This window comes from Syngnathoides biaculeatus, chromosome 11, assembly GCF_019802595.1.
Source record: "Syngnathoides biaculeatus isolate LvHL_M chromosome 11, ASM1980259v1, whole genome shotgun sequence".
NCBI lineage: Eukaryota > Metazoa > Chordata > Actinopteri > Syngnathiformes > Syngnathidae > Syngnathoides > Syngnathoides biaculeatus.
The window spans coordinates 9,704,420-9,718,202 of NC_084650.1; the positions used below are offsets into that span (position 1 = coordinate 9,704,420).

Consider the following 13,783-nt stretch of genomic DNA (forward strand, 5'->3'; position numbering starts at 1 on the left):
GTAAGATCATTTTACTCACTGTCTTTTAGGTTTAGGAATTTTTGTTTCAATTTCAAAGACATTATGCTTTTATAGTGCATTTTCAGTGTTTGTAAGTATTTCTTCACTCTACTCTTTAGTTTGCATGTATTGTCACTACAAAGATGCCTGGGGATACTTTCATTCATCTAGGTCATTTAATTCTCACGGGATTGAAACATTTGTAACTGGAGGCTTCAGGTTGAACACAACCAGAATTCTGACAACAAACAAATCACAATCAATAATTTTTCATTGCTAAAATGAAATAAATACAAAGTCACTGGAATACAAGTGGAACCCTGTTAAAAAGAATGTTAATGAAAAATAATAAAAGTATATCTGATGGACCCTTTTATAAAGTTTTTAAACCATAGGCAGCAGGGTACATAAGTACAGCAGTAAGTGTGTACCTATCTGTGTGATCTTATTAGAAAATAGAAAACAGTCAACCAGGGGTCTCAAACTCAATTTACCGTAGGGTGGATGGAAGTAGAATTTGGCTGAGGCTGGGCTTCTGATGCACATGCACGCCCTCACAGTTTAAATTTGAAATGTTTTGAAAATCTAATCTTCTCAGCTGTATTTCTTGTTTTTCTTAACACAAAATAGTAAAAACAAGGATGCTGTGCAAAACTACTAATAAAACTCTCCATTGCAATTGCTGCTGTAGATTTCACTCACTGAAACATGTTTCTCGGCTTGTATCAAGCCTGGTCGATATCCAGCCAGCCAGCCATTCAGCAGGAATACCCAGACTTCTCTTTCCCCGCCACTTTTTCTAGGTCTTCAGAAGGGATCCTAAGGTGTTCCCTAGCCAACCAAGAGACATAGTCTCTCGAGCGTGTCCTTGGTCATCCCGGGGTCTCTTTCCAGTGGGAAATGCCCAGAATAACTCACCATGGAGGCGTCTGGGAGGCATCCGGATCAGATGCCCCAACCACCTTATCTGGCTCCTCTCAATGCGGAGAAGCAGTGGCTCGACACTGAGCCCCTCCCGAATGACGGAGCTTCTCACCCTATCTCTAAGGGAGAGCCCTCACACCCTGCGGAGGAAACTAATTTTTGCCGCTTCTATCCAGGATCTTGTTCTTTCGGTCACAACCCACAGCTCGTGCCCATAGGTGAGGGTAAAAACGGAGATTGACTGGTAAATTGAGAGCTTCGCCTTTTGGCTTAGTGCCCTCTTCACCATAATGAACAGATACAAAGTCCGCATCACTGCAGACGCTGAACCGATCCGTCTGTCGATCTCCCACTCTATTCTTCCCTCACTTGTGTACAAGAACCCAAGATACTTGAACTGCTCCATTTGGGGCGAGGGCACGGCATTTCTGACTGAGGGCCATGGTCTCAGATTTGGAGGTGCTGATTCTCATCCCAGCCACTTCACACTCTGCTGCGAACCACTCCAATGAGTGTTGGAAATGACAACTTGATGAAGCCGACAGAACCACATCTTCAAACTGCAGAGATTCATTGCTGAGGCCACCAAACCGGACACCCTCTATGCCTTAGCTGTGCCTACAAATTCTGTCCATGAAAGTTATGAACAAAATCTGTGTCGAAGGGCAGCCTTGGCCGAGTCCAACTCTCACTGGAAATGAGTCTGACTGATTGGCGGCAATGCAGCCCAAACTCTGACAGCAGTCGTACAGTGACCGAAAAGCCCGTATCAGGGAGTTTGGTACTCCATACTCCCAAAGAACCACCACAAAACTGTAGAGCTAGTTCACTGTTTCACGGCCAGGACAAAAACCACATTGCTCCTCGTGAATCTGAGATTCGATTTCCCGACGGACCCTCCTCTCCAGCACCCCAGAATAGACCTTACCAGGGAACCTGAGGAGTGTGATCCCCCAATAGTTGGAACACACCCTCTGTTGCCCCTTCTTAAAAAGGGGGACCATGACCGCAGTCTGCCAATCCAGAGGCACTGTCCCCAATGTCCACGCAATGTTCCAGAGTCGTCTCAACCAGAACAAGGACACAACATCCAGAGCTTGTAGGAACTCCGAGCAAATTTCATCCACCCCCGAGTTGAGTATAAGTGCCCCATCCACACTATACACAGTGTTGACGGTGCACTGCTTCCCCCTCCTGAAATTCCGGAGGGTGGACCAGAATTTCCTCGAAGCAGTCCTGAAGTCATTCTCCATGCCCTCACCGAAGTCCTCCCACTCCTGGGTTTTTGCCTCAGTGACCTCCGCAACTGCATTCCGCTTGGCCAGCCGGTACCGATCAGGTGCCTCAGGAGTCCCACAGGTCAAAAATGCCCGATAGGATTCCTCTTTCAGCTATGCACCACCCCTAACTGTTGGTAACGTATTCGGGATTGCTGCCACGAATGGCACCAACCACCTTACGGCCACAGTCCGGTCGGCCTCCTCAGCAATGGAGGTACGAACATCATCCACTCGGACTCAATGTCCCCCACCTCCCCCGCATTAGCAAAGTTATTTCAGAGGTGGGAGCTTAAATTCCTTTTGACAGGGGAATCTTCCAGCCGTTCCCAGCAGACCCTCACAATACATTTGGGCCTGCCTCATCGGTCCAGCATCTTCCCCCACCATCACAGCCAACTCACCACCAGGTAGTGATCAGTTGACAGCTCTGCCTCCTCTTCACTTAAGTGTTCAAGACATGCAGTAGCAGGTCTGATGACACAACTACAAAGTCAATCATTGAACTGCAGCCTAGGGTGTCCTGATGCCAGGTGCACTTGTGGACACCATTAAGCCTCTCCCCAGAGGGGGCCCTCTCCAGCAGTACCTATGAGGCAGGGGTGCTCAATGTGTCGATCGCAATCGACTGGTCGACGCACTTCAGTTCTGGTCGATCGCGACAGCATTCCGGGGAAAAAAAAGAGACGTCAGCTGTATTTACGCGAGTCAGTGAGTCCCCCCCTATTTTAAGCCCTCACTTTTTTCTTAACGTAAATAAATCTTATTCAACATGAATATGGATGCTGGAGCAAAAGAGAAGACAAAAACTTATCACTTTCACTCAGAATGGGAGGCAAACTTTTTTTTTCACAATGTCATTTTCAAAGTACGTCTGCCTCATCTACCAGTTTTGTGAAATGTCGACCGACATTTTCAAACTGTTCATGGAAAATACAACACGACATTCCGCCAAAAAGCAAGCTGAGAATTAGAAAAGTGAATGAACTAAAATCCAAGTTGGCCGCACAGCACTCTCTTTTCACACAATATAGTTCAACAGCGAAAGCCGCTACCGAAGCATCATTCTGGGTTCGTCACATCATTGTTAATAGCAAGAAGTCCTTCCAAGACGGAAAGATGGTAAAAGAGGCATAGCTGACTCATTGTTCCAATCTTTAAAAAATAAGGCAGAAATTTGATGAATAAAAGCTCTACAGCTGTAAAGGAGTGAAGTTTCATGGTACTTTGAAGCCATGGCCTAGAACTTAACCCAGCAATAGTGGAAGGGCATCAGAGATTGTTAGTGTGTCTCACTGCAATTCGACGAATCTACCGACATGAGTGACACATCTCATGTGTATTTTCACACGTATGGTGTTTAGTGATCATCAACATGAACTCAGATAGTTACAAAAAAATTTCATAGGTATGTTGTGCAATATTGGCTCATCCGGTTATGCAAGGCACACAAACATACATTTACACATAAGGAATCCTCAAAATTCTTTAAAATAACTGTTTTGGATTATTGTAGTGGATAGATCTTTGTGACTTGGTCATTCTATTTTATCATTGGTCATTATAAAAATGAAAAAAAAAACATGAAAAAACATGTTGTAGCAGTCTCTGTCCCGCTCGATGCTAACGTTAGCGCTGCACTTAGCTGTCTGCTCACGACTAGAAACAAATAGCAGCTTGCGCAACCCGAAGGAGTATTTATTGTTGCTGGTGACTTCAGTCAAGTGTGGTTAAAGATTGTCCTACCCAAAGTCGTCCAGTATGTGAAGTGTCCCACCAGAGGAGACAAAACTCTGGACCATGTTTATCCCAACATGAAACATGCATACAGGGCCACCCTCTCCCCCATCTTGCTGGGTCCGATCATGTGTGCGTTTCTCTTATGCCCATATAAGTCCCCCTACTAAAACAGACAAGGGCACAAAACAAAGACAATTACAACATGGCCTGAGGATGCACTCACCTGCTGGACTGTTTTTCATGCACTGCTTGGGAATTATTTGAACACCAAAACCACTTCCTTTCTGCATTGACACTGAGACTGTCAGTTGTCAGACTTGCACGTAACGCGAACTCGGTCCAGAGCAGGCACGATCCTTTTGGATCCTCCACATCCTGGCCACCAGCTCTTCCAGCTCATTCCGTCGGGAATGGGCTACATATCAAAACTCGCAGACATTTGAACTGTTTTTTCCCTCTGGCAATTAAGTCAATAACATTCTTGATCAGTGAACCTACTATTTTCTGCATTGTGCCTTTGTTGGGAGACATTCATATCCTGCTGGTCCAATCAGTATTAGTAGTAGTAATATATTTTGTAGACTGTCACCCGATTTGTCTCTTTAAACTAAAATGTCATACATTATCCACTCATGGAGAAAACTGGGAAGAGTGGCTAACCTTCCCAGGAGTGTACGACCAACAAAAATTACTCCAAGAGTCCGACGACGACTCATCCAGTCACAAAATAACCTAGAACGACATCTGAGCATCTGCAGGCCTTGCTGGCCCATGTTAAGGTCAATGTTCATGACTATCCAATTAGATGAACACTGGCCAAAAATGGCATCATGGGAGAGTCAAAACTCCTGCTTCCAGCAAAGAATAAAAAGGCTTATCACTTGATGATCCTGAAGCCATTTTGGGGAAACATTCTGTGAACTGACGAGTCAAAAATTTAACTTTTTGGAAGGGGTGTGGCCCGTTACATCTGGTGTAAAAATAGCAGAGCAATTGATAAGAGAAGATTATGCCAACAGTGAAGCATGTTGGTGACAATGTGATGGCCTCGAGCTGCTTTGCTCCCTCAGGACCAGAACAACATGCTGTGATTGATGGGCCAATGAATTCTGTACCAGAAAAGCCACGAGGAGGACATCTGGCCATCAGTTTGTGCCCTCAAACTCAAGCGCTCTTTGATCACAAAGCAGGACACCAGCAAGTTGACATCTGAATGGCTCAAAAAAAAAAAAAAAAAACTCAAGTTTTGCAATTGCAAAATCAAAGTCCAGCTTTAAATCCAATTGAGGTGCTTTGATGTGACCTTAAACAGGCAGTTCATGATAGAAAACCCTCCAATATGGTGGAATTGAAACAAAGAGTGGGACATATTTCCTCAAGAAAAATGTAAAAGACTCATCACCAATTGTCGCAAACGCTCAATTTCAGTTATTACTGCCACAGGGTGGTATAAGCTGTTATTAGTTCCCGGGGGCAATTCGTTTTTCACAGAGGGTCACAAAGGTTTTAATTTTATTTGTGCCTTACTAAATTAATTTGTCATTTGAAAACTGCAATGTGTATTTTCTTGGGTTGTCTCTGAGTGACTTTGAAATTGGTTTGATGATTTGAAACCTTTGTATGTTATAAATATGCAAAAAACAAATCAGGAAGGGAATGAATATTTTTTCACGGCACATAGACTGTTTATTCTTTAGTTTTGGCAAATCAAACGGTTCAAATTACATTTCATGCTTCTTGGATTCAAATTAGACCAATTATCAAAACTTACATTACATTATCAAAACCGCTGAACAGATTGCCGGAACCACTCTACCCACTATTGAGGACTTGCACACAAACTAGGTCCAGAGCAGGCAGGATTCTTTTGGATCCTCCACATCCTGGCCACCAGCTCTGAGAGCTCCTTCCTTCGGGAAAGCGCTACAGATCAATGAAAGTCAATACTAGCAGGCATTTGAACAGTTTTTTGTAACATGGCCAAGGCCAAAGAGCTGTCCAAAGACAGCAGAGACAAAATTGTACAACTCCACACAACTGGAAAGGGCTACAAAGAAATTACCAAGCAGCTTGGTCTAAAAGGGTCCACTGCTGGAGCAGTCATTAGAAAATGGAAGAAGCTAAACATGACTGCTATTTCCATCCTTTTTGCAAAGTCCACCACCAACTGTCCCTTAAAGTTCCCTCCCTCGATGCCGTACTTACCGATCACTTCTTTATCACCCCCGTTTCCTTCACCAACATGTCCATTACAATCTGCATTAATCGCAACTCTCTCTCTGTTTGTGATGCTCAGAAGTACTTCATCTAGTTCCTTCCAGAATTTCTCTTTCGACTCCCAAGTCACATCCTACCTGGTACATCCTCCAATCACACTATACATAACACCGTCAATTTCAAATTTCAGCCTTATCATTCAATTTGATACTCTTTTCACCTCCAAGACATTCTTAGCCAACTCTTCCTTTAAAATATCCAGTACTCAATTTCTCTTCCCATCTACTCCATGGTAAAAAAATTTTAAACCCTGCTCCTCAACTTCTAGCCTTACTACCTTTCCACCTCCTCCCGTGGATGCACAATATATCAATCTTTCTCCTAATCATCATGCAACAAACTCCAGAGCTTTTCCTGTCATAGTCCGAACATTCAAAGTCCCTACCCTATTGAAGTCTCTATGCATTCCTCTTCTTCTGCTGACGAACCCGTTTTCTTCCTCTTTTTTTGTCTTCAACCCACAGTAGCTGAATTACCACCGACGACCTGCAGGTTAACGTTGCCGGAAGTGGGCCTCGACCGATCCACTATGAGATTCTTTAGATGAATGAATATTTGTTTGCCACAGTTTTACGCCGTATGCCCTTCCTGACGCCACCCTCTGCATGTATCCGGGCTACAGATTGCACTGGCTTTTGCCCCCATAGGGATGCATGAAACAACCTCACACTGATCAGAAAAAAAAAAAAACAAAGGAAATCTTCCTGGACTTCAGGAAGTGTGGCATGGACCCGGTCCCACTTGTTCATCAATGGGGAGTGTGTGAAGAAGGTCCACTCTTTCATATTTCTGGCAGTCTACATAACAGATTAACTCACCTGGAGTGTAAGTACCATGACAATGGTGAAAATGGCCCAGCAGGGACCCCACTTCTTGAGAGTCCTCAGGAAGAACAATCTGGAAGCTAAGATCCTGCTGGCTTTCTACAGAACCACCGTGAAGAGCATCCTCACATACTGCATCACAGTGTGGTAAACTGGATGTACAACAGCGGACAGGAAAGCTCCTCAAAGACTAATCAAAATCCCCCTGAAGATCATTGGCTGCTCTCTGCTCTCCCTTGGACACATTACCAGGTCTCGTTATCACAGCAGAGCTACTAACATCGTTCAGGACTCTTCCGATCCTGGTCACCACCTGTTTAACTTGTTGCCCTCTGGCAGGCGTTACAGGTCCCACAAAATACAGACAAGCAGACACAAGGACAACTCTTTCTCTAGAGCCTAGAGCACCATGAATTAAAGACCACTAAACAAACTGCTCTGCCCTGCAAGATGTCATCAGGCATTCTAAAGTTTTACATATTTTGTTTGTTTGTTGCATATAAAACAGAAGAATACCTCATGACATCTTGCAGGGCAGAACAGATGGCACAGTCATCTAAAATTATGCATCTGCACTTTCATGTTTGGTTTTCTTTGTTTTCTGAGCAACAGGGGAGTACAAATGGGAAATAATCTTCCCAATGCTTGGACATGGGGAATAGAAATATGATAGATATAGAACTATAGAAAATGAACGTTTTTATTTATTTATTGATTTTGGTTCATTTATGTATTAGTTATTTTTGCAATATCTGTGCCTTGTGTAAAGTAATAATGAGTTACTTTACCTCATATTTAAGATGTTCCATTTTATTTTATTGGTTCAAGCACCTTGTGGAGAAGTGCTCATTATCTCATTGTATGCATAGTCATATAATGACAATAAATAATACTTAATACCTTTGATTTTGATTTTTTTAAGTTGCAGGTTTCGTTTAAATTTATCACACATGATACACTTTTATTATTTGACCAAATACTCTAGTTTCTTCAAAAATTAAAGATTTTGTTCATTGTAAAAATGTTTATTCCTCAAATATTTCAAAATTATACATTTTAGAGTTGTAATTGCGATAATAATGCAATATCTATATGTATGTATGTATGTAATATTTTTGCCCAGGGTTAGCAAACTAGTGCTCTGTTCAACCCCTTCTTAAACTGTTATATTTTTGCAGTTTCCCCACTTTAAGAAAATCAAACAAATGTAAACACGAGCAAAATATAACCCACGTGAGTATAAAATACTGTTTTTAAATGCTAATTATCATTAAATGTTTTCTGGCCCTGTGTAAAAAGTTGATGCTCCCTTCATCCTCATAACTTGTTGGGCCATCCTCAGGAAAGCAAAGAAAATGTATTTGTCTCACGCATTTTATACACAAACTCAATGTGCTTTACATGATTTAAAGGCATTCAAATAGAAAAATAAAAACATTTCAAAATAAAAGTACAATTATAAGTAGTCCAATAAATCACTGAAAGTGGAAGTACTTTTTTAACCTGAATTTAAAAACATTCACTCTTAGGGCTGATGTCACATCTGTTGGAAACTTTTTTTGCAGCATAATAGCTCAACTCTGCTTCACCATGTTTGCTAACCCATTAGACCTGAGTCAGTCGATCTCAGAGCCCTACTGGGTTTGTATTCCATTCACATTTCTTTCATGTATTCATGACATAAACCATTTAATGATTTATAGAACATGAGCAGAACTTCGAAATCTATTCTAAAACTGACTGGAATTGAAGTTATATGCTCTGACTTCTTTGTTGTGATCAGAACCCGAGTTGTAGCATTCTGAATGAGCTGCAGCTGTTCAATGCTTTTTTGGGGGAAGTCCAATCAGAACACCATAACAATAGTCAAGTCTACTTGAGATAAAAGCATGGATGAGCTTCTCCTGGTCTACTTGACACATAAATTGAGAATTTTCCATAACTGGCAATGAGTCTTTGACATGTTTATGGAGATATTTTTGGCCGCTCTTCCTTGCAGAATTGTTTAAAATAAGCAAACATGGGGGATTTTCCAATATGGAGGGCTTTTTTAAAGGGGAAGGCCACTCATTGAAAATAACAATGTATCAGATAGGTCATGTCATTGGTACTGTAACTTTAAAATAAAGATTTTCATCAGATATCATTTAAGGTTGTTTATATCTGCAATTTTGAATGTTCCCGGTCGCTGTTATTTTGGCGAGTAACATGACCTATGTGCGCGGATGTGCCATGTTATGTACTCAACCTGAGGCTTGGTTACGTTCCTACACAGTTATTGTCAACACTGATTTCTCGGCTTTATCCTCATCTGATGAATAAATAGAAGTATCAGTTGATTGGGAAGACGGAGGAATACGTCCATACAGATTTGAACCCGTGGCTGTCAATGATGTTGAATATTTGGATGGTTCTTCGGACGGGAATTACAAGGAGTCTGACTACTTTGAGACCTACGCACGGTACATAAATGTCTAAACAAAGGCCCCTGGAGCTCGGCAGCTCTCTCGCTCACGGCTGGCTGCCAGAACTCACTCGCGATATAAACAACTTTAAATGATATCTGATGAAAATCTTTATTTTAAAGTTACAGTACCAATGACATGACCCATCTGATGCATTGTTATTTTCAATGAGTTGCCTTCCCCTTTAAGGGCATTTCAATCGATTTCAAGTCCTGACTTGAACTAGGTCAATCCAAAACCTTAATTTTGTTTTTGACTTGCTCGTGTGTTTTTGATCGTCATGGTGATGCAGAACCTGAATGCACTTCAACTTGAGGTCAGAAATTGATGGCTAAGCATTCTCTTACAGGATTTTCTGTCAAAGAGCAGAATTCATGGTTCCATCACCAATGTTCCCTCTGAGCTGCACAATTGCGCACTGGTCACACACTCTCAGTGCACAAGGAAACCTATCCAGCACAGTGAACACACTGCAAATCTATTGATGTATAACTTTTTTCTGTATCATTTTGCTGTTTATTTCAGTGAGTGAGAGGTGTCCAGCCAATCATACAATACGATACAATTATGCTTCGCAGCCAATCACAGATTTGATGCTAATACTAATCTCTTATCGTGGCGAAACGAGCGGCCAGTGAATGTGATACGTCGACTTCCTAAACCAAAGTAAAGAAGAACTGCTGTTCTTTTAAGATGGAATGGTTTTCGGAGTATGTGCAAATCGAAGAACAAGCAGTGAAACCGGATGAGATCTTTTCTTTTTCGAGTGAGAAAGGTCTGCTCTGCAAAACATGCAGCAAAGCTAAAGTTGTGAGCGTGTTTTCCAATGGGAAAAATCTGGACTAAATGGAAGCTGGACTACCTCAAGCGACACATTCAGCAGAAAATTCATTTGAATGTTGTTGGAATTATATGAAGACTCAAGATTGGAAAAAGGATTGATACATTATTGCGGGATAGTGCAAATGACCTGCAGAAAAAGAACGACCTCTCACACACAAAAAAAAATCTGACCCTGAGCAAGTTAAAGTTCTCATTGACAATATTTTACTTGCCATTTCAATGAATGCACCAATGCTGTCAATTCAACAAATCCACAATCAAATGGCAAAGTATGTGAGTATACCAGAAAGCTGGCGAAGCAAAAAGTTTGCCTTTGAATTTGTGAATTCCATCAATATGTAAGTGCAGAATGAGACTGTTTGTAAGGTTAAAAATGCACCCTGGCATACCCTGATAGTAGATGAGAGCACAGACATAACAGTGCAGAAAATGCTGTGAGGAGATTGGCCAGAGATGTGCACAATTACAATCACCTACCACTCTGAAGCACCCTCTGCTGACCTCTCTCTTTACTTCCTTAAGTGTATGGAATATCTAATTTTTAACGCAAATGATCTTATCTAGACAAATATATTTTCAACTGTACCATAAAATGCAATACCTTTTCAGTGTTTTTACCAAAAAAATACAAGTGTTTTTGATTTAAAGTCTGCGAACTTTGACCTAGTATCCCGTGTCTGAAAAATGCGTGTGGCTGACCTCTGATGTCACTACAGGTAAACATATGGTACTGCAGATAGTTTCTCATACAAGCACAGACAGATCCATCGTGCTGTACAATGAACAGCCGGGTGATCGCGTACCTATTTACTAAATACACAGTGTTTGCATAATTTTAAAACAAGACCGAAAACTTTATATATCCATTCAGGATATTGAAGCCATTACTATTCATCAGTTTATGACTGACTAAACCAAATAAGAACTTCACAAATGCTTACCAGTCTTTGTTTCTAATAAGAGGCATATCCTGGTCCCTGCTTGCTTGGCACTTTCTTCATGGGCAGCTATTTCATTTGCATTCAAACGTGTATGCTGTCTGTCTCCAATTGATAACCTTTAACGCCTTTATAAACCTCGTACTCTTCACCGTCTTCGTGCGACCCCTCAGAATAATGTTCATCGCTCGAAATAATGGAAAATTCTTTGTCGTTCTTACAATGTTTTCCAATGCTCGCCATTGTTGTCACTGGTTCTGACGTCACATTCCTACTCGGCTGTTTCCGCTTTGTTTCTGTCTTTTTCCGGTGAATCCAGCAAAAAGTGCATTGAGGACCTTCCATACACTTAAACTTAGGGTGGTCCGTCATTACACAGCCGTTGCTGCTCTAAAGAGTTGGGGAGCACACGGCAGCAACGTAAAAACCACCATGTTATGCGTGATTGCGCAAACAACAGTACAGACGTGTCTCGCCTCAGCATCAAGACGCCTAACAGTCAACGACAAGATACCCCAGCTGCTGTCTTCTCACAACTGTAGCAGCATGGGCATGCTCCTTCTCACGCTCTGTTCTCTTCTCAGACTCCTTCAACTTACATGATTCAAACAAATTTATACTGCTGAATAAATGCTGTGAAATGCTACGAGTAAATATAAGATAACTTATGTACATTAATTCTAACAGAAATCTTTTAATAGGTAATCTGTGGTTGCCAAACCTCGAATATGCAGAAGTCGTCTGTATAAGGAATTTGAGCTTGACTCACATGTATGATCAGAAAGCACTGCTATTCTTGTTAACACATAATGTTGTGATTTTAGTATATTTCAAGTTTTCTGTGACGTGGTTTAATTGTTTCTTGACATTGTTATTTTATAGGACAAGATGCCAATTTAAGTCAGACAACACATGTGACACTTGATAACTCCAAGACTTATGATGATACGACACCTCCTCTGCTCCCTGACATACTTCTTGGGAATTTGAATCCAGGCGAAAAGGTTCACATACTGTGGTTTAATTTTTGGAACTAAACTCATCTCTGCTGCATGTTGCTTTAGGAGATACAGTATATATCCTGATTCATGTGACTGATATATACATGAATATGCAGTTGAACAATCGTACAAATCCAGCAGATTTTAATTTTCCTTTTGGTATTCATATTTTTTTTCTCCAGCTCAACAGATGTGTATATGTAATATGTTCGACAACTGGACCAAGGCTGTTTCTGTTTCACATATCTTACAACATTGATGTAACTGTGGATGGACAACAGATTGAATGCAAATGTCAGAAGGTAACAGAAAAGTAATTATTTTAATTGCACCACCTATTTTCTTTCTTCTTAGCGTTTATTCTTGTGTGTTCCAGGATGAAACAGTCACCATAGAGACATTGGTTCCATTTGAAGTTTCTGCCAGCTTTTTGTCAACCAAGGTCTGTCACTTTATTAAGATACAGTACAACCTCTGTTGACGAAAGCCCCAGTTAATGTATGAATGAAATTTTGACAGTTAGTGCCTTAGTTGTCGAACTATGCTTAGGTCCACGGACAGTCACAGCATTGACCCAGATAGGTCAGTTGCAATGTTCCCTCGAAGTTGCGCAATTGCGCACTTCTCGCACACTCTCAGCGCACAAGAAAACCTATCCGGCGCAGTGAACGCACTGCAAATGAATTTGATATATAACGTTTTTCCTGTATCATTTTGCCGTGTAATTCGGTGAGTGACAGCTGTGCAGCCAATCATACGATACGATGCAAATACGCTACGCAACCAATCATGGCATTGACAGTACTTGTGCATGTGCTGTGCTCATACACACTCCATAACAATAACAGTGCGGTGGTGTTCAGTAATGCTAATACTAACCCAATATCATGGCGAAACGAGGGGGTAGTGAATGTGATCCGTCAGCTCCCTAAACCAAAGTAAAAAATAACTGAGCTTCATTTAACATGGAATGGCTACGGGAGTATGTGAAAATAGAAGAACAAGCGGTGAAACTGGTTGAGGTCTTTTCTTTTTCGAGTGAGAAAAAGTGCTCTCCCTAACATGCTGCAACGCTAAAGTTGTCAATGGAATCAGGTCAACCTCAAGCAACACATTCAGCAAAATATGGGAAAAAGGATTGGTACATTATTGCGAGAGAGCGCAAACAACCGGGAGAAAAAGAACTAGCTGTCACGCACAGACAAAAATCTGACTCTGAGCAAGTCGAAGTTCCCATTGACAATATTTTACTTGGCATTAAAATGAATGCATCAATGCTGTCAGTTCAACATTAAGACCATGCTACCCTGAGAACGCCCAATCTCGTCAGATCTCAGAAGCTAAGCGCGTTTGGCCCTGGTTAGTACCTGGATGGGAGACCGCCTCGGAATACCAGGTGGTGTAAGCTTCCCTCCCCAGCTAAATGCAGAGGGGTTGCGTCAGGAAGGGCATCCTGCGTTAAACTGTGCCAAACAAATATGCGTTCATCTAAAA

At 41.6% G+C, this 13,783-nt stretch overlaps 1 protein-coding gene across 3 annotated transcripts in view; it reads left to right on the forward strand.

Annotated features, from left to right (window-relative positions):
• trappc11 (trafficking protein particle complex subunit 11) overlaps window positions 1-13,783 on the forward strand; it is a 182,370-nt gene that overhangs the window by 134,478 nt on the left and 34,109 nt on the right. For all 3 annotated transcript variants that reach the window (XM_061834025.1, XM_061834023.1, XM_061834024.1), the window contains 3 exons: window positions 12,171-12,292; window positions 12,472-12,591; window positions 12,666-12,731. In XM_061834025.1, the coding sequence (XP_061690009.1) occupies window positions 12,171-12,292; window positions 12,472-12,591; window positions 12,666-12,731 (308 nt within the window). The remainder of the gene's footprint in view (window positions 1-12,170; window positions 12,293-12,471; window positions 12,592-12,665; window positions 12,732-13,783) is intronic.